The sequence below is a fragment of the Taeniopygia guttata genome, chromosome Z, assembly GCF_048771995.1.
Source record: "Taeniopygia guttata chromosome Z, bTaeGut7.mat, whole genome shotgun sequence".
In the NCBI taxonomy this organism is placed as follows: Eukaryota; Metazoa; Chordata; class Aves; order Passeriformes; family Estrildidae; genus Taeniopygia; species Taeniopygia guttata.
The window spans coordinates 75844325-75867465 of NC_133063.1; the positions used below are offsets into that span (position 1 = coordinate 75844325).

Sequence of the window (23141 nt, forward strand, 5' to 3'; positions counted from 1 at the left end):
GGCGGCTGTCCCCGCTGGGCGCCGTGCGCGCCCCGCTGCTCCGGGCAGGCAGGGACGGATGGCTCCGGGCGATCCCTGCCGGCCCGGAGCAGGCACAGCGGGCCCGCTGGGGAGAGCCACGAGGAGCTGCAGCCGGGAAAAATAGCGGTTAGAAGCCACACTATGCACCAAGCATTCACTCAGGGACCCGTTCGAGGACTGTTTTCTGTGACAGGAAGTATTCTGGTCTACGTCCTGCAGGTAAAACGTTTCCCTCAGCCAGTAAAGGAGAAATAAAGCACATCATTTATCACACCTGGCATTTTCCACTAAGTTACATAAATGCTGGTGGAGCCATGCTATCAGCAGTATATGAAGACGTAGACTCTCAGCCAGACATGTCGTATTGTTACTTTAACTGAAAGAAATTAGGTTTGTCAAGTAGATGAGAGTTAAAGAATAATTCCTAGTTTCTGTGGGAACACAGACAAAGTTCACTTCAGAGCCTTCCACAGGACAGGACCAACAGCTTCAGAAGCTTACCGCTGGTTACTATGTGATAGATTTTTATATTTCAAAAACTCTTAATTAAAGTAAGCAGCTGATTGCTCTGAGCCACCTGATCTAGTTGAAGATGTCCCTGCTCATGGCAGAGGGGTTAGACTAGGTGACCTTGAAGGGTCCCTTCCAATTCAAACTATTCTATTGATTGTGTGATCTTCCACTGCATTAGAGAGTAAGTTCTTATGTTTCTCACCTAGATCTGTAATTTTATAACATTTTTCTAGAAGCCAAAATAATTTTACTCTACACAAGGGGGGGAAGCTCAAATAAGCCACTTGCGCAAATTTCAACTGAAATTATGAAGTCTGTTTTACCTAAAAGCTGTTTCTGTCAAACTTTTATCTAACTCAGCCAGCTTCTTGTCTGTTTTCAACAGACTCCTGTGTCTTTCTTTGTTCCCAGTGTCTTCTCAGTTTGTGTTCTTGTTGTATTTTGTGGGGGCGGTTTTGATTAAAGATACTCTTTAGTTTCTTGAAGGGCAACCCATTCTTTGCCCTGCTGGGAGAAGCTACTTATGTTTCTACAGGAATAATGCTTTACAGACTGAGATAAGGCTTGTAGGAACAAAGAACTTGTGTCAGACCACAGAAATCATTGGTAAAGCAAACGACTGATTTTTCATTCCTTGGTAGGGAAGGGGGGAAAGAGCTAGAAGAAAGGAAGAATACCTGTTCTTTTATCTAGTATTTAATCTAGTTAAAGATGGTGCTCATTTATATAGCTTGCCTCTCCTATAAAAAGAACCTCAGGTATTTTTTATATTATCCAACTAGTTCCACAGTGATTTTTCTCTAGTCATCCAAGTCATACACAACTTTCAATAGGAATTGTTCATCTTGTTTCTTAGTTAATGACGAATGAATTTGTGTGGATTAAATATTTTCTCTAGTACTAGCAAATTCACATACCAAGTCTTTTATAAATTTAACAACAGTTAATTCAAATGTAAAGTTCAAGTTAGTGAATTTTACAAGGATCAGTCACACAACTTCTAAAGGGCTCAGATTAGGGATTAGCAATTTTAACAATGGTTTTTTAATGTTTTTCATCTTGATTCCTGTCCCTTAGGAACAACAGGAACAACAATTAATGTTGTTCATATCACAATACTGGTATCAGTACCTTTTTATGCTGGTGTAAAATACCTGTGAAGGAGTTCCAGATGAAGAAGCAGTGCAGGGTCATGCCCCACACATTCAGTCTGGAAAGAGCTGATAGATTTTTTACTTTAAGCAAATGTTAAATGTTTCAGCAAATAGCTTTTATGAAGAACAGGGGGAGCGTGCTACTTATTGCTCTTGTATCACTGTCTGGTGGAAGGGTCTGGGAAAATACCAGCAAGTTATATGAAATTAAATTGCCCACAACAGAGGGATTGTACACAAAAGATGTCTCAAGTCTCTGAATCATTTGGTATAGACATTTTGGTTTTAGACAGAACTGTCGCAATTAAGTTGTGAATCCTTTGGGTTCTTCCTAAGACAAATTCAGATACTATCGTTACTAGGTAATTGGGGGAAAATTGTCATGCGTGTTCTATATGAAGGTTAATTGGGTGCTTAAATGTTTTTCCCCAAATGAGACTAATGACAAGTATCTGCTTTGCACAGAGACACATATCCTGTACACTGCATAAAGGAGCAGACACTTGACAGAGATGTACAAAATGTTTTACTCATAGGACATGCAGATTGGTTTTGCTTTCCTCAGAGGAATTCTGCAGAATAATTGTCTTGCTGAGATTAAGCAGTCTAATTTTAAAGCCTAGAAAAGTGGTAATCATGAGATACAGGCACTGAGTGAAGGAAGCCTTAGACCCTGCATACTTAGAACGCAAAAAACCCCAAACCTCTTTAAATTTCTCTATACTGTGCATAATTAAGGAATTATTCTTCTTATTCATCAGGATTATAGGATTACATCAAAGTAAAATAAAAAAAAATACCACCACCATCCCCAACCAAGCCAAAACAAAAAGTTCACCACACCAAATTCTTACAAGAAAAATTCCATACAGGTACAAAGAATAATTGTAGGACTTTAATTGCCAAGTTCCGGTTTTCAATTTAGCAGGTTTACTACGCTTACTCCTAGAGGACGTGTTATTACCAATAACTTCAGTAGCTTTCTAAGTGACATCTGTGCAAATTTTTAAATACACCATTGCATTGAAGCATGAAATCTTGGACTGATGATCACTGGCATTTGGGATTATCTCCCTGTTACTTGGGAAATTAGGGAACCAAAACAGTTTCTGTAGTTACCCTAAAATGATCACCCATACTGAAAAACCTGAAATGGCTTTATAAAGCCATTGAGTATGTTCCTTTGGCTTTCCTGCTCTAATTTCAAGATTTCCCTTTTCATTATAGAGCTGGTAAAGGATGTTTGTCATATCTCATGAGGCCTTTAAAGACTGTCCCACGAAGGTTGAGAAATGCAATTAAGTCCAGTATAGATCAATAGCACGATGACAGCAGTGATAGTCTTCAGAAAAAAATCTTTTATTCATCAATAAAACTATAGTTTACAGTAGTATTTTCTAAATAAATTATATAATTTCTTTTTTACAAGAAATTAAGTAAAATCAAAAATATTTCAAGGACAATATATGTACACAACATAAGGCCTTATTATAAATAACATTTTAATCTCCTTTTTACCAACAGTGAAAGTATCTTTCAAGGCTCATTTTCATATGGTATGTGCAGAGATTTGCCCTAACCCTCATACAACATCAGTTCCAGTTTCCACTGATGTGGGTCTAAGCAATTAGAACGGAGGGAATCAGAAAAATGAAATTTATTTTATTCACCACTGTCTTTATTTTTAAATAGGTAAAGTAGGAAATATATTTTGCTTGTGCATAGTTACAGAATGCATGCAAATGAAACCACGAGAGAGCTGATAAGAAAATATCACTTCAGAGTCCAAAAAAGGTGATTGGCAATATTGAAAAGAAAGCAGCCTGAATACACAGTTCTTCACAGTTGAGCAAGCAATGGCAGATGACAGCAGAGTGTGGAATGTTTCATGTCATTTTTGTCAAGTTCATCAATCCTTTCTATAGTTCAAAGATCCTGGCACGTCTTAGAATTAGTTCTGTTGATTATTACTCTTTGTCTATTAGGCTCAGCAAATCCTCCTTAAACGAGGAGTGCAGAAGGTGCTCTTCATTAACCATGGTCACTTCTCTTAGTTTTAATCTTCATGTATTCTTTGTTACTGGAAATACAGAAATTACAAGTTAAGAGTTGTGTTTACTTGTTTTCTTACAGAATTATAAACGGGTAACATCTTTCCTCCCCTAAACAGGCTGCAGTACAATTCAGCAGTGATTCTCTTATGAGCTTGAGCCCTAATCAAAAGCACTGGGTCTCTTTTCTTGTACAACAGTTAACCCCCATGGATTTTACAGATGTTGCAGTACACTTGTATTACGTGAACTTGAACTACTTGCTGCTGCAAAATGCTGAACACTCTGGATATCAGAGAAAACAGAACAATCTGAGACCACTCAGCAATTCACAGCGGCTTATTTTTATCTTGCAGAACTGTGGTGTTTGCTACTTAAAAATGGTAGTCTTCATATGTCATGAATACTAGTGCTCTCAGCTTCCTCATGATGGTCTTTCCCCAGATGAAAAGTCATACCTATCAAAAAACTTTCAGGCACAATTAATGCTCAGTCAATGTAGTGAACATTCGAGTTAAAAAAAAAAAAAGTAAAAAAAAAGTTTATAATCTTAATGGATTACAGTTTTCTAAACTACCCTCATGTCATAGAAATAGTTGATCACATCTTGGCATCCCTGTGGAGTTAGAGATTAAAAGAAACGCTTCTTTACTGAACATTTTATTATGACAACTCAGACTAAGGATAAAGTGACAGCTGAAGAATATATTGCAGTAAACTGAATGCATCTCAGCTGATATATCCAAATTGAAGCAAGACACAAAATCAAAACAAAGAGATCTGTAATGACCTTACTCTAAAACCTCATTAAAAAACACTACAAAGGTGTAAGGTCCCATTTATTAAACAGATTTTTAAGGTCACCTTTACATTATGCTATTTGATACAAGCACTAAACTAACCTTTAAATAGTTTTACAACAGTCTAATCTTGATTATGAACAAAAAAATCTCTGAAGGCTTTTCTTAAGCTTATCTCAGAGAAAGGTAGCCAGTAGATTTAAATAAATATTTTTGTTATGACTTCTAGCACTAGCCCTTGAACCTTGAGGAACCTATGAAAACTTTGAAGTTCCTACTGTATTGTGCACCAGTATTAGGGTGTTCATAATCACTGATGCCATTGAGCACAGTGCCAATTTCTCAGGTGCTGTTTGCTTGCTCTCTCGGGAATTGTGGTCTGGCAAGTAGAGTTGACTGCCATAAATGCTAGTACCAATAAACAAAATTATATTATATGAACCAAGATTATATTATCAAGATTAAATGAATCAAAATTTTCATTAGCATAATCTTGTTTCTGTCTGAAAGCTCAGATATGAATTAGTGCAGATCCATTTCTAACAAATATAGAGATCACTCAGCACAGCTTCCGACTCTCGGAACTTATTACTGCTTTTCACTTAGGTGGCTATTGGTATTGCTGATGCTAGTTTTATGGTATTCCACTAATTATGCAATGGAATCATGACTAACTTATTCTTGTACTCTTTCCTCTGACCCTTACAAAGCATTTCAGTGAAAAATTCCAATAAAAGCTGCATAACAAAGTTAGAGAAAAGAGACCTGACAATAACGTGTAGCAACTGCCAACTGTATGAGTCAATCACAGAAATACTGTTGATGGTACTAATGCCCTTTTAAGAAGATGGGATTTTCAGATGTTCATATTTATGTCAGATACAACCCAATACTGTATTATTTTGGAAAGAAATCCATCTATTTTTAGGCGCAGGACATGATCCTTTAGGCAACATTGTATCCACTACAGAACTTTTGGGGTTTCATTGATTACAGATAAAGGAAACATTTTTTTAAAATAGAAACTGAGTTTGGCTGTAGCAATTTGGTCCAAAATGATAAATAATGCACAAATGACATTATCGGAATTATTCCTATAATCGCTGCCTGAGATGTCTGACACTGTGTAGATAATGGATTTACAATGTTTGAGCCTACTTGGGGCTTTTTGTCTTGGAGCATTTTTGCGCTCCAGTATGCTTTCCATGGATATGTTTTTGAGCTGATTGATTTCCTCTTTTGGTGTTTTAAAAGCCTCAGGCATGAAAACATGTAAGTTCTGAGATAATACATGCTGGTATTTTAGCACTTGGCTTCTTCAGACAACATATTGCTTGTGATCTGAATTGGTACCTTTTTAATCTAATCAAGCACCTAATTCCTATGTCTGATTTTCGTGCAAGGGTGACTAAAATGTTCCTTCTTAGATAATGCTTCTTCTGCAAGAACACCTCTGCCAAACTACATTTGACTGCTCATTTGTTTTTCACCTCCAACCAGGTTTCAGTTTTATGGGACACATAGGCCTCGTTTGTTCCTCTCGTTTTTGGGATGATGCATGGATGGATATAGGGAAAACATAGATAAGAACAGAGGAAAGGAGCAGTTAACTGTGCTGTATAAAACAAGTCAGTTTGCCCCTTTCAGCCTTAAACAAGCTCTGTTTTGAGGAGAGTGCTTGTTTGGCTCTACCATGCGCACTTAACATTTTAAGGATTATTATGCTCTCAGGGGAAAGAAAAGATGTCTGTAAATGAGGAGGTCATAATTCCTTTCTCATACTCCCAGTATTCCAGTTCAGTCTACCAAGTTTTTCCACCAGTATCTTCAGAGGAAATGGTGAGGCAGAGAAACTGAAGTTTCCATAGAAAGAGCAACACATCAAAATTTGAGGTATGCTGTGCAGCGTGACTGCACAACTTCTAGCTTGTTTTTACATGTATTCTGCCTGGGAATTGCTTTAATTTCATCTGCACTTTTTATTATTCCACAACAGTACCCTGAAGATAACTACACCATGACTAAAATTTAATTAAAATTACTGGAGAGAGTACAGAAGAAAAGGAGTACTGAATAGTATGAAGAGTTAGAAAGTTTTGACAGCTTCTAAACAAGCATTTTATAGACCAATGATTGTTAATCTTCTTACCTATGCATCTACAGCAGCTTTGAAATACATAATTAATCTTCAATATTATTTTAAGACTTCAAAATCCTATAATAAAATTGGCATTTGGAAATAAACCACACCATAAGTAATTTAAAATGTAATAGTATAATCTATGCAATTCTTCTGACACAAATAAAATAGAAATACACTATCCGGGCTCTAAGTACATTGGGCTTGCTCATCACTACAGTTATTCCATTATTTTATTTTACTGAAGCACTTATCAATCCATATCTTCAGTAACAGTGATGTTTAAATGTAAATTTTATGAGCCTTTCCTTTAACAACAGGAGGCAATGCTGTATTTTCCTGTGAAAACTTCTGTACTACCCAATAAATTTGCATTGTAGTTAAACATACAGAAGTATTCTGTAAGCAAAAAATAATTCATTAATGAAATCCTACAGGCAGGACATAAGATCCTATAGACTGGACACATTTATTTATTTAAATCCTATATTTATCACCAGTTGACTTAACCTATACAGCATCACAATGGAACAAATTTAAAATTTTTTCACTGCTATTTACATGCATGTCCTTCTTCTGTTGGAAGTATAAGGGAAATCAAGCCTACTTGAAGTAAATCAATTAAATACCTAAGCCTTACTTCTTACTTCCTGCTACCTAAGCATTACTACTTACTGATCTTACTGATATTGTAGTACAATGTATCAGATATCTTTGTAAATATTTCATGGGAAGGCAAAGAAAACACAGTAGGATAGTTTATAATATCATGTGTTGCTTTTTTAGCTAGAGAAAATTAAAAATTTGATACCTCACTGCAAAACAAAAGGAGTAAGATGTCTTTTATTCCTTACTTTTTAAGTGGAGTTACCACTTTGAAGGCACTCCATAGTGATGCTGGACTAAGGTCTTCAGGATTGGTTGCATTTGTTAAGGAACTTTTTCAAGATTGGACTTCTATCTTTTACTAATCAAGTTCCATAGAACACTGAGACAGTGACAACAGCATTTACTGACAATGCCTAAACTGAAACCAATATATAGGGCTTCAAGGGAATTTTAAAAAGAGATAAAATGTATTTACAGAGAAAGAAGGAAAACCCTGTTTAGATTTCTACATCAAAGTGCTAAATTGGAACGTGTTACCTTCTCTGTTTCTGGCTTATACACAAGAAACCTGTTTATCTCAGACAGAATCATTTGTTTCCAACTGTCTATCATTGTATTACATATTCATAAAAGCAAGAAGCCTTTAATGTTTAAAGTTATGTAGAGAAACATTTCAAATTCAGATTTTTTTCTATATCTCCTATCGTCTATTTACCAATTATTATTCATTTCATTTATTATTTGTTCCTTCCATTTAATTGATAATTAAAATTATTTGTATGAATTAATCAGTTTCTTCAGGGTGCAGAAAAAGTGTGCTGCTAGTTCAAAAAAGCATCTGTGATTCTCTCCACTTAAAAACTATTTATTCTTTCAGACCTTTGCTCAGGGGAATAAACACTGGGTATTTGTATGATATCCAAAGTTGGATTTTAATTATTTTTCTGTTGATATTCATGAGTAGGATACACATCTGCTTACTGCAGTCTACGAGACATATTAGTAATGAATGTTCTACAAGCTGAAAACTAACTAGAGATGATGATCACACCTGAAACTCATACAGACAGCTTTACAAAAGGTGTTACCTGTGCCTGTCACTAGATTTCCAGAGCAGTCCACCATCCACCCTACAGACTTCAAACCTAAAAAGAAATACTTCACAGTGCTAAATGTATTATTGTTAAAGAAGACTGTTGCTTTATAAACTAAATTCAAAAGCTATAAAGAAGAAATTGTTTCACTATTTAAAAGGGGCCAAAAGAACCACAGATCAGTCCAGGCTAAAGGGCCCATAAGAGGCTATCTAATTCAACCTTTTGTGGAAAAGGCAGCCTGGATGAGATTATTGAGCATCACTGTCTAGCTGCATCTTGAAAACCTCCTGTGATGGGGGCTTTACCACATACCTCTGGGGAAGTTGTTCCAGTGAAACATTCATCATTATAAAATTACGCTCATTGTAAATCATTATTCTTGAATCATTCTCATAGTAAAAACAGTCATTTCTTAGGGAGGAAACCTCCCTCCCTACAACTTGTATCCACTGCCTCTAGAGAAAAGGACAATCTCAATACTATCTGTAGTCTTCCCTTTAAGGTTTGGAAAACTGTGTTGAGGTCCCTCCTGAAAATTTTGTGGACTGAAAAGACTAACTTTTACAGTCTTTCCTCAAATGTCAAGTTCTCCCCAGTCTTAACCACCTTTATGGCACTCCTTTGACACATCTTAAGTCCATCCACATCTGTTTTGGAACTGTGGGGGCCTGAACTGGACACACCACTCCATGTGCAGTGTGACAAGTGCTGGTGAAGAGGGATGGCCACATCTCTCTCTGTTATCAGTGCCCCATGGATGCAGCTCAGGATCCACTTTGCCTCAGTAGCTGCAGCAGTGCACTGCTGACCTGGTGTCTGTGTGTTGTCCGCTGAAACCCTCAGGCATCTCTTGGCAAGGCTGTTCCACAGCTCTTGGGTCCTAGCCTGGCCAGGCTCTTTGGTTTTGTGCTCCCAGGTGCAGGACTCTGCACTTCCCTTGGTTGAACTTTACACAGTTCTTGTGGCCCAGTCTTCCAGCCTGCTCATATCTCTGCAAGGTGGCTCTCCCTGCTGATGCATCCCCCTCAACTGACATCAGTTTAGTGACACAGCAAATGTGGTGAGGGTGCTTTTGGTCCTATTATCCAGATAATTGATGGAGATGTTACAATGTGGAGCCCAGTACTGATCCCTGGGGGACCCACTTGGGACTGTGGCTGCCAGCCTCAGTAAAATATGTTGATCACCTGTGAGATGATTGCTGCCCATCTCACAGATCACCCCCATCCAGTCTATATTTGACATCTGTCTAGCTGTGGGGACACATGACACATGTCAAATGCTTTACTGAAGTGCAGGCAAGCAACATCGACTGCTTTCTCCACATTGACTGAATATGGTATTTGTTTTAGAAAGGTGATCAGGTTAGCCTGGCATGATTTGTCTTTGATAAAGATTTTCCCAGTCACTTGCTTAATTTAGTTGGTAATAATTCCTAAGAGGCTCATTCTGCCACTTTCCCAGGGACTGTAATAAGGATACTAGGTCCTCTTTTGGCCATTCTTATAGACAGGTATGAGATCTGCCCTCTTCCAGTCATCAGGGATGCCCCTGATCTCTATGAATTTTCAAAAATAACAGGACAGTAGTCCTGCAACAATATCAGCCACTTCTGCTGACACCCTGGGGTATAGTCCCTTCTGGGCCTTGCATTTATGTGGGTTGAGCATTTGCAGGCCTCTACTGGTGGGTCAACATGTGTGTTGTTTTAGCCTGGGAGCTATGGTCTGGTTCTGGCCACTCTGCTGAACAAGGAAGAAAGAAGGTACTGAGAACTTCTGTCTTGCCAGCATTATCTCTAACTTTTTCCCTGCCTGGTCTAGTGATTGGCCTGTGTCTTCCCTGGGCTTCTGCTTAACTGCTGATGCAAGATGTAACCAGAAGTATGTATTCTATCATCATCTGTTAAAACCAGGTGGGGCAGTGTTCCTTATCTCCTCCATGACTCATCCCTGATAACTCCCCGGTGGTGGGGCCATCAAGCCTCACTGCACGACTGATAAAATTACATCATCCCATTGTAAGATGCTCTGCCCAGGGGGAGGAGCCAACAACTCCCCTAGGTGTGCTGGACTGTTAAATTCATAGCTGGTAACTGAGTACTATACACACTCAAGCGGTTGCTGCCAAAGACGAAGGAAAAAAACATCAGTGGCATAGTCTACAGAAAAAGAGAGACTGTGACAAACATATTTAATTTTGATGTAAGATCAGACATAAACATGTTTCATCTGAACACAAGAAAATTACTGAAACAACTGCAGGGATGTGGCAGTGTTCCCATTGCTGGAGGATTTTAAGCTGTGGTGCAAAAAGCTCTTAGATAATATCTAGGCTCCCTTTTCTGCAAGAAGTTGGACTGGATGATCTCTTGAGGCCCCATCAACCTGAGCTGTTTTATGATTCTAAGATAGTATGGATTTCTTAAGACAAAGATCAGGTAACTAGGGATAAGAAAAATAAAGCATGCAATAAATTATATCTAGAAAGGAAACAACCATGTATCTGTGAAACATTTATTAGAAACATGAACAAATTTCCCTCTTTTGAGTCTTCATCTCTGGTACAATTCTTGACATGCGAGTCAAGGGGAAATATTACTAGAATAATGTCAGAATTGTTTACAATTTGTGAAAGTAAGCCTTTGGGAAAAAAGGCCAAGCTTAACATATCTGTCCCCTGCATTTATACTGACAATTTCAGAACAGCCAAAAAAATCAGATGCAAAAAATTTCACTCAACTGGAACTTGAATTGGGTGCCTGCCTTTATGTCTGTGGAATGTGAGCTATGGGTACCAAGAGAACATTTGGAAGACAAAATATAGACTTGACCTTATCTTTCAACAGTCAGATAAATTGCTTACTAGGAACTGAAAGAGCAAAGAAAAGATACATTTTTAATCAGGTGTCACAACTGGACAACCTTTCAAATCAGAGGAGGGGGCCATTAATGTATTTAACACTGAGCTCTACTGGCTTCAAAATCGGTGACATAAATACAAAACTTTCCAACCTGAGAAATTTTAATTTCTATTTCTGAAGTATTCTACATGAAGAGGAAAGATGTTGTTTAGGGTTTTGTTTTTTTTCCCTCCAATAGAAAACAACAGAAAAGACCTCCTATCATTAGAGAAAAACTGAAAGGTGTTTTGGCATACTTCATTATTAATGCAATAGTTAATAGGCATATAAATTCTTTAGGGATTTGCTTTGGCAAATCATACCTATGCAAACTCAAGCATATTTCATACAAAAGAAAATCTCAATAAACCTCTGGATCTTGAAGTTGAACACGTATTTTAGTCACTTACTGAGCCTGGATTAAAGCAATTACAGGCAAAACAGCCCATTGGAGGCAGTTGGACAACTTACTAAGTAGACATCCAAAACTGAAGCATTATCATTTTCCATTTCCAATGTGCTCTGTTCTGAAGTCAAATAGATGGCACTGTCTCCCAAAGTAAATGTTGAACTTGAAGGTAAGCCTTTACTGCAAAGAGAAGGAAAAGTACAGTCAACCAAAAGCCCAAGTTACAAAGCTCAGTCATAACTGAAAATTTAAAACTAAGTTTCTCTAGTAAACATAAAAATCTTCAAAATACTTGGAAAAAAGGAATGTAAATAAACAAATATAGATATGTTAGCAATGGCTAGATAAATGGAAGCTCATATTTGACTAATTGTACAATTTATTTTTGCATTTACTAAAATTTTATCAGAAAGTTATGCTATTCCTGAACTTCAATGTTTAATTAATGAATGAAACTATGTCACAGTAAATGTCACATAATTTCATTAATCTCAAAATGCATTACTTCCACATTACACATGTGTAAATTTTGGCAGCATTTTGTAATTCAAAATAGGGAAAAGAAAGAATAAGCAATTAGGCACACGGTAACATTAGTGACATTGGACTTTTGCATGCAGACACAGTTCACTAGCAGCCATAAATTCAGAAGGAAAAGTGGGAGAACAAGAGTGTATTGTAATTAGTACACCTATGCAAGGAAGTGATGTTTATAGAGCAGGTGCACTCTATTACTTTATTCATTGACTGATTTTTTTGTTCTCTGCCTTACAGAAATAATGTGAAACTGCAAATGCACCTCCACAGAAATCTCATTTTGTAACACAGCTGGTTAACAAAGCTGAAACTCTCAAGGGCGTTTTAATGGAATCAGATGTCCCTTATCACATATCTTTCTAGATGCCAGAAATTAGACTCCGGGCTGCAGTGAAAATTCAACTGTCAGCTCTGCAGGGACATTTTAGAAGTTCTTAACTATGTACAGACAAGGTGAAAAGCAAAAATTCTGAATTATAACTTCGCATGGAAACATGGTTACAGCCATCAGTCCAGATATGACTAATTTCCCCCTCCCTTTGTACTACTTTAAGTATATTTCAGATGGGATAGAACTTCAGAAAAGGCAAACTAGCATGCACAATTCAATATACAGAAACTAGCATGTAAATTGATTCAAATGCTCAACAAAATAATGAATTAATGTCATACTGGAACTATGGCTTTGTTGGCCCCATGTTGAGCCTCCCCCAGGGGCTCCCCTGACAGTGGAAACTCTCCTGGAGCAGTTTTGTGCCAGGAAAAGCACATGCACAGCACTTCTTCGGTCTTCAGCTTCTTGTTATCTTATCAAAACTTCAGCACACTGTCTGCACCAGACCTTGCATGCAAGAAAACAGTACAAAATGGCTAACATTCTCGTGTTACAAGGCCTTTTAAGCCTAATCAAAAACTAAATTGCCCAATTAAGAAGTAACACCTAGATTATTTTCCCTTCTAACCCAATAACTGACTCCTAAAGACCCACAATGCAGCTTTTTCTACCCAATTACAAGAGACCACCTAAACCCATGAAGAAGGAAGCAGAAGGAAGAAAAAGGAACATGAGACAACACCCTATACCCTCCATCTTGTTCCCATCTACAACATCCTAAAAATCCTAAAACCTAAATTTCTCACCCAAGTGATATACTATACTACTCTCTATAATCTATTTCACACTTTTGTGGTCTCTAGTTTATTTGTGAGGCTTTGGAGGCCTTCTCCATGAATGAAGCTCAAAGTCAGCACTTCCCTGGGAGTCAGAATCCCACAGGGCAGACAGAGAAATATTCCCCTTGCCCATGTTTCCACATGGAACAGAGGTTTACATTCACCACATTACAATGTTCCTTCTATCATATAATGCACTTGGTACTTTTTCGAAAGCAAGACTATTTCTCTTGTACTAGGATGACCCAGGTCCCATTGACTTAGCATTACTCTCATATGTGTAACTTGAATTCTATTGACCAGGGAAAAAGAATAAAAACAAAAATCTTGAAATAAATCTTTTAACAGCAAGACACATTCTGTCAGCAGTTCGTAACTGAAGTTCAAATTTCTTCAATAGCATCATCATAGCCACATTTATTGCCAGTTTTAAAGCAAACTGATTTTAAAGAGACTGATAGGGCAAAGACATACTAGGGGTGGCACAGGAGAGAACAAGTGAAATCCCTACACACGCAGTGTTTCAGAAAGAGCAATTCAGAGGAACTGAGTTTTAGTACAGTTCTACAGTGCACTCTGTTCTGATCCTTAATTCTTAGGCTGAATAAGAAAAGCCAAGAAAAAAAACCCAAAAAAACAAACCAAAAAACCCCAAAAAAACAATGCCCAACAAAATAACAACACCAACAAAAAAAACCCCAAAAAACCCACAAAAACCCCACAAAAAAAAAAAAATAACCAAACCGAAACACTTTTACTATTTGTCATTCAGTGATGATCAGCCACAAGGAGCATGCTCAGCTATGCTGTCGCCCTCCTCTAGCTAAAGTATTCTATGTGATCTAGGTTCTTAATTAAGAAAGAAAAAAAGAAGCAAAAATATTTCCATCATTAGATAACTGGGAAAGCTTTGTTTTACTTTAAGCCACAATTACATGTCATTTCAATCATAGCCAAATTTTCCTTCCCACGGGGATACCCCCAGTGTCTCAGTGCATCTGTTCATAGCGTTTGAGCATTCAAGCCTTTTTCTTCCACCCAACTGCTTATTATTATGAAGCATGTGCGAATTTAGTCCTCTTTGAATCAGATTCAGACAAAGTTGTCTAAGCTTCAGAAGCTAACAGACAGACAGAACATTGAATACACAGAAGTTTATTTATGTAGAACACCAACTGGCAAAAGGGGTGCTTTAATATTCCTTACAACAGAAAAACCAATACCTATAAATCCCTGCCACTTCAAAAAAATAGCAGAACAGCATTTCAAAGTCTGTATGCTTCAGGAAGTTTGACTGTGTAAGAGAACAAACCCACAATCCCTCAAAGCCTTCCAAAATTCCAAGTGGTCTCCACCAAGAAACAGCAATACAAAGGTAAGACAAAAAATTGAAACATATACAGATAAGAAAGAAAGAGAAGGCAGAAGTCCAGACTACATATACATCTTCCAGAAATGAGGCATAGAATGCATAAAGAGAAAGAAAAATTAGATTTCATATAGATTTTTTCCCTTAGGTTCAGCTGTATCAGAAGAATTCAGCAGTCCTCTTTATACAGCTCAGAATATCTTGGCATTGCTCTAAACAGGGAGATGATGTGCCCCTTTATGCATCATGGGATTTTGTTTGGGATTGGGACAGGAAAGTCCCATGAGACCTGCTGAAAAAATATATTGAAAAAAGAATTTCTATATTCTTGGGTTATTTAAAACATTAATTGTAAAACATCTACAGTTTGAAACATTTAAAAATTTTTTAAAGCAAGTTTCAAATATTTCCAGAAACACCATTGACCTTCTTCAGCTCTTTGCAATTCTAAAAGCCATGTCAAGTGAGACAAGAGTCATAGTGCTTAGGGCATTCAGATTTGTCATCTTTAATTTAATTCATCAGTACTAAATAGGAAGACTTTTCCTGGAAGGGGAAAAAAATTTGTTATCACTTCTTCTATAAAAATAATCCCTAATATAATATGCAAGTATTACATTTCCTAAGATAAAACAAATAAACCCTTTCAAAAAAGTGGTTTTGTACTAATAATTATATTTTCTAGTGGAAAACAGATCCTTTAGGTACTAAAATATCTCTGCACCAAATATACACCTACTTGAGGTGATATAGAAAATATTTTAAAAATAGAAAATATATAGAAAATATTTTAAAATGTTAATAGAAGCAATAAATTGTCAATTCTGTTCTTTTACTAAAAGAATACTTGAGATTGCTTACAAGAAAACCACTTGACTGAGAAACAGCTTCATGGAAAAGAAACCAGCTGTCTTCTGACATACAAGAAGCATATGTCATGATTGTCTGTTTTTTCTTTTTCTTTCTGTTTTTAGGTCCAGTTGTTTTTGTGCTGAAAAATACAGCCATTTCCCCCTCTCTACTATTCTTTCATTTGTACTAATCCCTCTTCACACTGTCGGGATAGCACCTTGGCTTTCCTACTTTTCCAACAACTGAGGAATAGCTTGGTGAAAACAATCAGCTTGCAGCCTGGAAAAATCCTCATAATAAGCTGTATGTTTATGACTGCTGCTCAGTCTCTGTTTTTCACTTTAATCACAAGTCTCTAAACACTTTTCTGCACTATATAGCAATTAGTTATGCTAGTTTTAACCTGTACCAAGCCACTTTTACAAAAAGCCTCCTCATAAGGCACAGCCGCAGGAGCTGGCTCCACCTCAGCAATGGAGGAGCATGTCTGCTTAACCTCAGCAGCAGTACTTTCTCCCTTTCTACCCACAGATGCTGAGCACTCTCAAGGAGAGCGTGTACTAATCACCTTTCTTATATTATAAGCCATTTGCCTCTCCTTTGGGAAGTATTACATTGGATAACAGAAACAGAGGGTAATTCTTAAAAAACCCAACCCAAATAAAAAATACAGTGTGTGCTTCAAGGTATCAAAACAAACATTACTTCTCTCTTTTTAATGAGGGAAATAATCTGTTTTCTAAGTGGTGAGGGCACATACTGCTTATTAGTAGGCGTCAAGGAGCTGTCCAAATATCACATTATTAAGCACACAGGACTCTCCTCCTTTATAACCTTAAACCAGAAATTTCTGACAGGTTACAAGAAAATTCACCTACTCTCTACTTTGTGCTATGTTACTTTGAAGAACAATGAAAAAGCCTGATGAAGAAGATGCCAAACTGTAATTCTATTAAATAGCAAAGCAGACTGTCATACTTAATTACATATTTGAAGATTGAAAGCAGGCTCATATTTGTAAACAAATCTCTAATTCAGGCTTTGTTTCAAAGACTGTTCCAAGCTTGCTTTTATCAGAGACAAATAGTAAAATGGTGAGTCCAGCATCACAAAATTTTCTAATATTCAGAGGAAGACCTCTGGGAAGAAAAAACTCAGATCGGAATCTACAATTCAGTGCATCATGTAGCACGGATTTTTTGGCAAGTTTATTTCCCTGCTAGCTTTTTTTATGAGAGGACTGAAGTTCCTTCATTGAACCATAAAAACATAAGTAAAACTTCAGATGTATATATTTTTTGGTGCCAAGAAGAAGGAATGACCTCCATGAACTGATGCCAAAAGAAGTGGGTACAAAACAGCAGGTGCCCAGAACCTTATGGAAATTAGTTCAATACTGAACATGCTTTGCAGCCTTCTTAACTCCTAGCTATGACAGGGAAGCTAATCCTCATGAATTGTACATACTGAGATTGTGACACACACCACCACTTAATGAGAATTCAAAACTGCCTCCAGGCCCTAGATGAAAATGACTCACCTAGACCAGCAAAGATGTTAGTTGGTAAGCCCCTGTGGCAGATCTGGCTACAGTGTAGATGTTTTTGGCAGAGGATGTGGAGAGAACCACACATCTGTGAATGCTGGTACCAGGTCTGCTGCGGTAGTGAATGTGCCCTCTTGTAATGATGAAGTCCACACCTGGACTGCAGACACTAACAATCTGATTTTTTAAGATATGCATGCTAATCACATAGCTGGCAACATGTCCTGCATTAGAGATTATTTCACTGACTGCATCACTACAGGAAAGTAAACAAGTCTAGATGTACAATCATAGTGTAGATCTGCAAAAGACTTTATTTTAGAATTATTTTGGTGTATGTTCACAGTACAATGTAATTGAATTACTCATAGGTTTTCTTTACAGTTAATTTTTTAGAGAGTAAAGAATATTTGAAATGTTTTAAGTCTGAATTCTTTATTCAGACAACTCCACCATTCTCTTTTCCTGACTGATGCTGATAAAGAGCAGTTCTGTAGTTTTATTTGAAATGCTTAAAGGAAACAAAACCCTCCAGTACTCTATAGCTTTATTTCTATCAAAGAAAAAGCTTTGTGAAAGATCATGAATATTGAAGTCCTACAGATAACTTGACATAAGTTGAAGTGAATGAGCTCTATTTCTACAAATGCTTATTCATCAGTAGTTTTGTTTCCTAAAGCTTGTGGAGAAACATTTTTGTTCTGCAATAAAAACTTCATCTTCATAGCTCCCCAAAACATGCTTCATTCAAATTTTTATAGCAAAACATCAGACATATAGAAGATGCCCCATCAGTGAAATTTATTTCAATGTAATGGAAGTGGAAGCTGTAAATATCACTATCATCAAGTAATGCTGCAAGTCATTTTACTTTTTATGTAAATACAGTTGTCAAAAATTTGACTGGAGATAAAAACCTACTGCCTCAAGATTGCTTTTAAAATAACTTGACATTTTGGACAACATGGAAAGAATTTAATCTTGGCACATTAGTGCATACACTGAGTAATTCAGGACTCCAAAATTTTCCAAACAATATTCAAGATGCTTGAGTGGCTACCTTCTTGATGGAAACTGGCAAAGAAATAGCTCAATACACAGTAAAGAGAGCTGCAAGCAGATAAGTTGACACAGCACAGCACACTTCAGGTTCACAAGGGAACATACAGGCACATACAATCTCCCAGCAACACTTACTGTCTTAAGCATGGTATTGGGCTGACACAGCTGAAATATATTCAAACACAACTCAGACTGCATTTAACCTAGCTCACTAATCTGCACAACTTTTCTTAAGACCTTCCTGTTTTTATACTTCCTGGATTAAAACCAGACAGGCTCTAATCACACACAGATATGAAGTTTCACACAAATTTACTTCAGAAAATGTTTGTGATGGAAGAATTTAAAGCAGACCATTCAGTGTACATTTACTGTGCATTCAGAATAAAGAACAATTTTTTCATTTCCTAGCACATCACCATTTTCTGCAGCTGTTTTAGTCTACAGCCAAGTTACAAGAAGTACTATCTACCCTGATCTTAATGTAGTTTGGTTTATGGTACAGACTAAGGCCCAAACAAAATTTAGATAACCAATTTCATTTTGGAACATGAAGAAAAATTAATATAATATTTTTCACCATGTTTATGCTTTCTATTTCATGATCCCCAATTACAATATGTATAATTACAAAAAAATACATGATAAATTCTACAAGCTTTTGGCACCTGTCCTTCACTGGAAAGGTTAATCACTGAGCTACAGAGACACTTGCCCCTTCTGCTCTTATTTTGCAGAGCCCCCTTCTGTGGAGCACAACACTAAACTTCTAGCAGAACAGATACGGCCTTTACCTGCTAGAATAGAGCGTAGGTTGATCACGTGGACAGTGATCGTCTGCATTCAAGGAAGAAGAAGAAAGTGTGGTTGCCAAGGAAGCTGCTTCAAACAGAGATGGATTGCTGGGCACTAGATCTGGCCGGTGGTGTGAACCTAGTACTGCATATGCAGAAATAAAGATCAATGTTAACAAACTTCATTTTAAATTTAGCCCAATAATCTTCATGTAAGTATACTGAGTCCCATAGTGCCCTCATAAGCTTCTTGAAGTTTCCTAGTGTTTAAATTAATGAGATGTGCCCATACCACACTCTTGTATTAGAGTGAATTTCAGCTGCTAACAAGTACATTCAGCAGAATATGGAGTTAACTCCAAAGTCAAATATTAAACAGAGGTATGAGTTATAAATTCTTCTCAGTCTGAGGACTATACTGATGTTACCACAGCTCATTTATCAGATTAGATTAGGCAATTGGTTCTGCTTTCATCATGGCTGCAGGCAAGTTCTGAAAGGGGCAAAGTTGTTATCTCTTCAAAAAACCTCTGGGAACAATGAACTGAGCTTCAAAACACTTGAAGTGACATGCTTGTTTAGAGGACAGTGAAAAGGATAGCATTGGTTCTGCCTTTAATTTTCTGCCTGGGCTGAACATCTTTTTTCAGGATGTCCTGAAATCTGAAAGTTTAACATTATATTACAAACTTTGATTCTGATTTTGTCTTGCTCCTGAAGGTCTATTTTGACAAATATTACTAACTACCATCTCCATAAGAATAACCTGGCTCTGATTTTGAGAGTTCAGCCATACTAGTAGTGTTCTAGTTACAGGACTTCTAGAGCTTATACAAAATTATTAAAAACATAGTTTGTTTATTTGAAAGACCATACCTTCTTCATCAAGGCTAGCATAACTTTGTCCTTCAGCAAGAATGCCATGTTTTTCATCCTTCCACTCCTGGCTAACTGCACACACTATTTCTTGTGATGCTGCCTTTAGGGCTGTGATGGAATTACACCGTTTCTTTGAAGGTGAAGGCTTTAAAGCTGCATTACCAAATGAACATAAATGTTGAATGATGTCATCTTATCTCCCTACACATCTTTAATAGCATACAAAAAGTAAGCCATATAGAAAATCTAGGTTTTGAATACAGATGAAGAACATGTCTAGAAACTTACTTAACAAACATTACATTAATGTAACTTTAATGTAACTAGAGTGAAAAGTATTGTTATTTCATCTGCAAGAGAAGTACTTTTGTCTTTTTCAGTTTCTTACTGCTTATTGTAGGACAATAAGTCAAGTCACTGGCACCACTAATTTAAAAAGCTCCTATGGAGTACCAACCCATGTAATCAAAGACAGAGTGATACAGGAAAAAAACCCAGAAAATACAAAAATGGAAAAGACATTTGGAGTATTCTGAGAGGTTATGATCAATTTTTTTGAGCTGTTAACTACTTCTATGTAATGATACTGAAGAATTTCCACTCCAGATTCTTTTGTCAAACATTGCTTTTTGGATACAATGAACACTTCCAAAATCTTGATGGCCTACACACTCAGGTATCAGCACCTCTTTTATAATTCTTAGCAGGACCTGTTTATTTAAAAAGCCTTTTGAATCAAACTCTACAACTGATCATTGCCACTACTACTGAACCATGAGCCCCATCTGTAGTTCTCCTCCAGAAGGATGCCAACAATTTAATTTAGTGTTTTTCAGCTGCTGGCTGCTGATCTCCATGCATTGGCTGTGAAGTTACATCAGATGCACTATAACACTTCTTTCATTGCTTTAGTACACAGTTCAAAGTAAACACATCAAGTGTTCACTTGGCTGAAGACTGAAGAAAATAATCAGCTACATAGTTCCAGGGTATTTTTAAAAAAGAACATAGAAGACAGTTGCTGAGCTAACCTCTGCCCAAGGCTAAATTCACTTAGTAAGTTTTTGTTGTTAACTATGCATGGTTGTTCTGTGCACTAGCGGAAAAAGCCAGATTCAGAATAGGGCTAAAGTGTTTAAACTGAAATGTCTGACTCAAAGCTTAGAAATAATATTATTGAAGGCAGGAACACTCCCAGTTTTTTTATGAAAGAATAATAATGTATTTGAACCATTAATCTGTATAAAAGTACATTAATAGCCCTGTATACAGAGGAAATCGATAAAAGTAGGATACTTAGACAGGTGAATAGCTTGGAAAACCGAGACAGATTAATTAAGATCAGAGAAAAAATTGGGCATGATATGCTTTAATTGTATATTGTAGGCTTCAAATACAGAACAGGTTGTGTCTTGTCCTGGAACAAATCTAGCAGTCAGAATTAGAAAGAATGGGGGGAAAAAAGATGCCAATGTTGAGGCAAGATATATGGTATTTATTTTGTCAAACAGGAGTATCAAGTAGTAAGGAGCAGGCACTCTTTATTCTTTATCAATGCAGAGGAGTTCCTTTGAGTATTGTCTCAGACAGCAGAATTCCCACCAGTTCTTTGGCAAAATTATTCTAAGATTTAAAGAGAACTAGGTCTCAGGATGCTCCTTTCTCCTTTAAGCTGAATTTTGCTTCACATTTTGTCACATTACATCAGTTGCTTCTATTTTCTCATTAATCAATCTTTTCCAAAGGACTTAACTTTGAACACTTTAAATTGCTAACTTATTCCAGTATTTGTAGTCATTTTTGGTTTACTTAAATATTATTTAGTTCTAGTGTTCATTTGTATTTTGTTCTCTCTCTGTCCACACAGAATTGTTTCTCACTCCAGATAACTAATGAAAATGTTATGAGACCAGTATAATAACACTGGTCAAAAAGTATTTGCAAAACACCTTCTATCAGTTTAAGACAATACCACATGCTCAACAGTCCTCCTGCAGTATTTGAGCCAAGTGACCATTCCACATTTTGACACTCAGACTCTGAAACAAATACACTTCCATGAGCAGAATTATGAAACTGTTAACTCAGATCCATTTTAAAGTACAAGTTCCTCTAAAAACTAGATAATTCTAGCCCATCAGTTAATACTTATTTGTCAAGAACACTGCTTCATAAAAAAATCCTCAACTCAGAAAACACTCTCTCCTACATGGTAATCAAAATCAGCCATTCTCTTACTAGGAAGAAAGAAAAAAAAAGGTGCAATTTCAGCATCACCTCCACGGGTTTTAAAAATAATCTAGTAGTAAAGCAGCAAGTTAGTATGTGTGCATACTATTCAAAACACCTAATCTGTATGTCTTACTGTAAGGCTTTATACCACTTGTGATAACTGTTGGAAAAAACCTCATTGCTCATAATAATCCAAAGAGCTTTTCCCCAAAGAACAGCCTGGACGTCATCAAACCTCAAGCACTCATCTTTGTCTTGCCAGTATATTTATTAGAGACTTTCTTACTGCACATACATTGAGTACATCTCAGCAGTTGTCACAGAATGGCATGTGTTGGAAGTGATATGAAAAATCATCTCGTTCCAAACCCTGCTGAGCCCAGTGACACCTACCACCACAGCAAACCACTACCCACCAAACTGGCCTTTGGGGCATCTACCATTTCTTTGGGCAACCTGTCCCAGTGCCTAATCACCCTCACTTGTAAAGAGCTTCTTAACATCTAACCTAAATCTACCCTTCAGCTTAAAGCCATTCCCTCTTGTCCTGTCATTATATACCCTTTTAAAAAGTCCATCTCCAGCATTTTTGTACCTTCCAGTACCTCCTTTAGGTACTGGAAGGCTGCTACAAGATTTCCCCATAGACTTCTTTTCTCTGGGCTGAACATCCACAACTTGCCTAGTTTAACTTAATAGGAGAGGGGCTCCATCCCTCTAATAATATTGATGGCCCTCCTCTGGACTCTCTCCATCAGGTCCACGTCCTTCCTGTGCTGGGACCCCAGAGCTGATGCAGCCCTGCAGGTGGGGTCTCAGCAGAGCAGAGCAGAGGGGCAGAATCCCCTCCCTGGCCCTGCTGCCCACGCTGCTCTGGATGCAGCCCAGGACACGTTTGGCTTTCTGAGCTGTGAGTGCCCATGGCTGGGTCATGTCCAGCCTCTCACCCACAGCACTCCCAAGTACTTCTCCCCAGGGCTGCTTTGATCTGTTCATCCCAC

The 23141-nt window shown here is 37.3% G+C and overlaps 1 protein-coding gene across 7 annotated transcripts in view; it reads right to left on the bottom strand.

Moving 5' to 3' along the window:
• Window positions 1-3026: 3026 nt before the first annotated feature.
• The window catches only part of PIP5K1B (phosphatidylinositol-4-phosphate 5-kinase type 1 beta), a 96266-nt gene continuing 76151 nt past the window's right edge, over window positions 3027-23141 (bottom strand). For 6 of the 7 annotated variants that reach the window (XR_012053000.1, XR_012052998.1, XR_012052997.1 and 3 more), the window contains 5 exons: window positions 19906-20061; window positions 19030-19174; window positions 11759-11876; window positions 8377-8433; window positions 3027-3768 (listed from right to left, as the gene is read on the bottom strand). Coding sequence is in view for 1 of the 7 variants with exons in the window: in XM_072922291.1 (XP_072778392.1) it covers window positions 3766-3768; window positions 11759-11876; window positions 19030-19174; window positions 19906-20061 (422 nt within the window). In the remaining 6 variants the exon portion in view is untranslated. The remainder of the gene's footprint in view (window positions 3769-8376; window positions 8434-11758; window positions 11877-19029; window positions 19175-19905; window positions 20062-23141) is intronic. The other variant, XM_072922291.1, reaches the window with a different exon arrangement.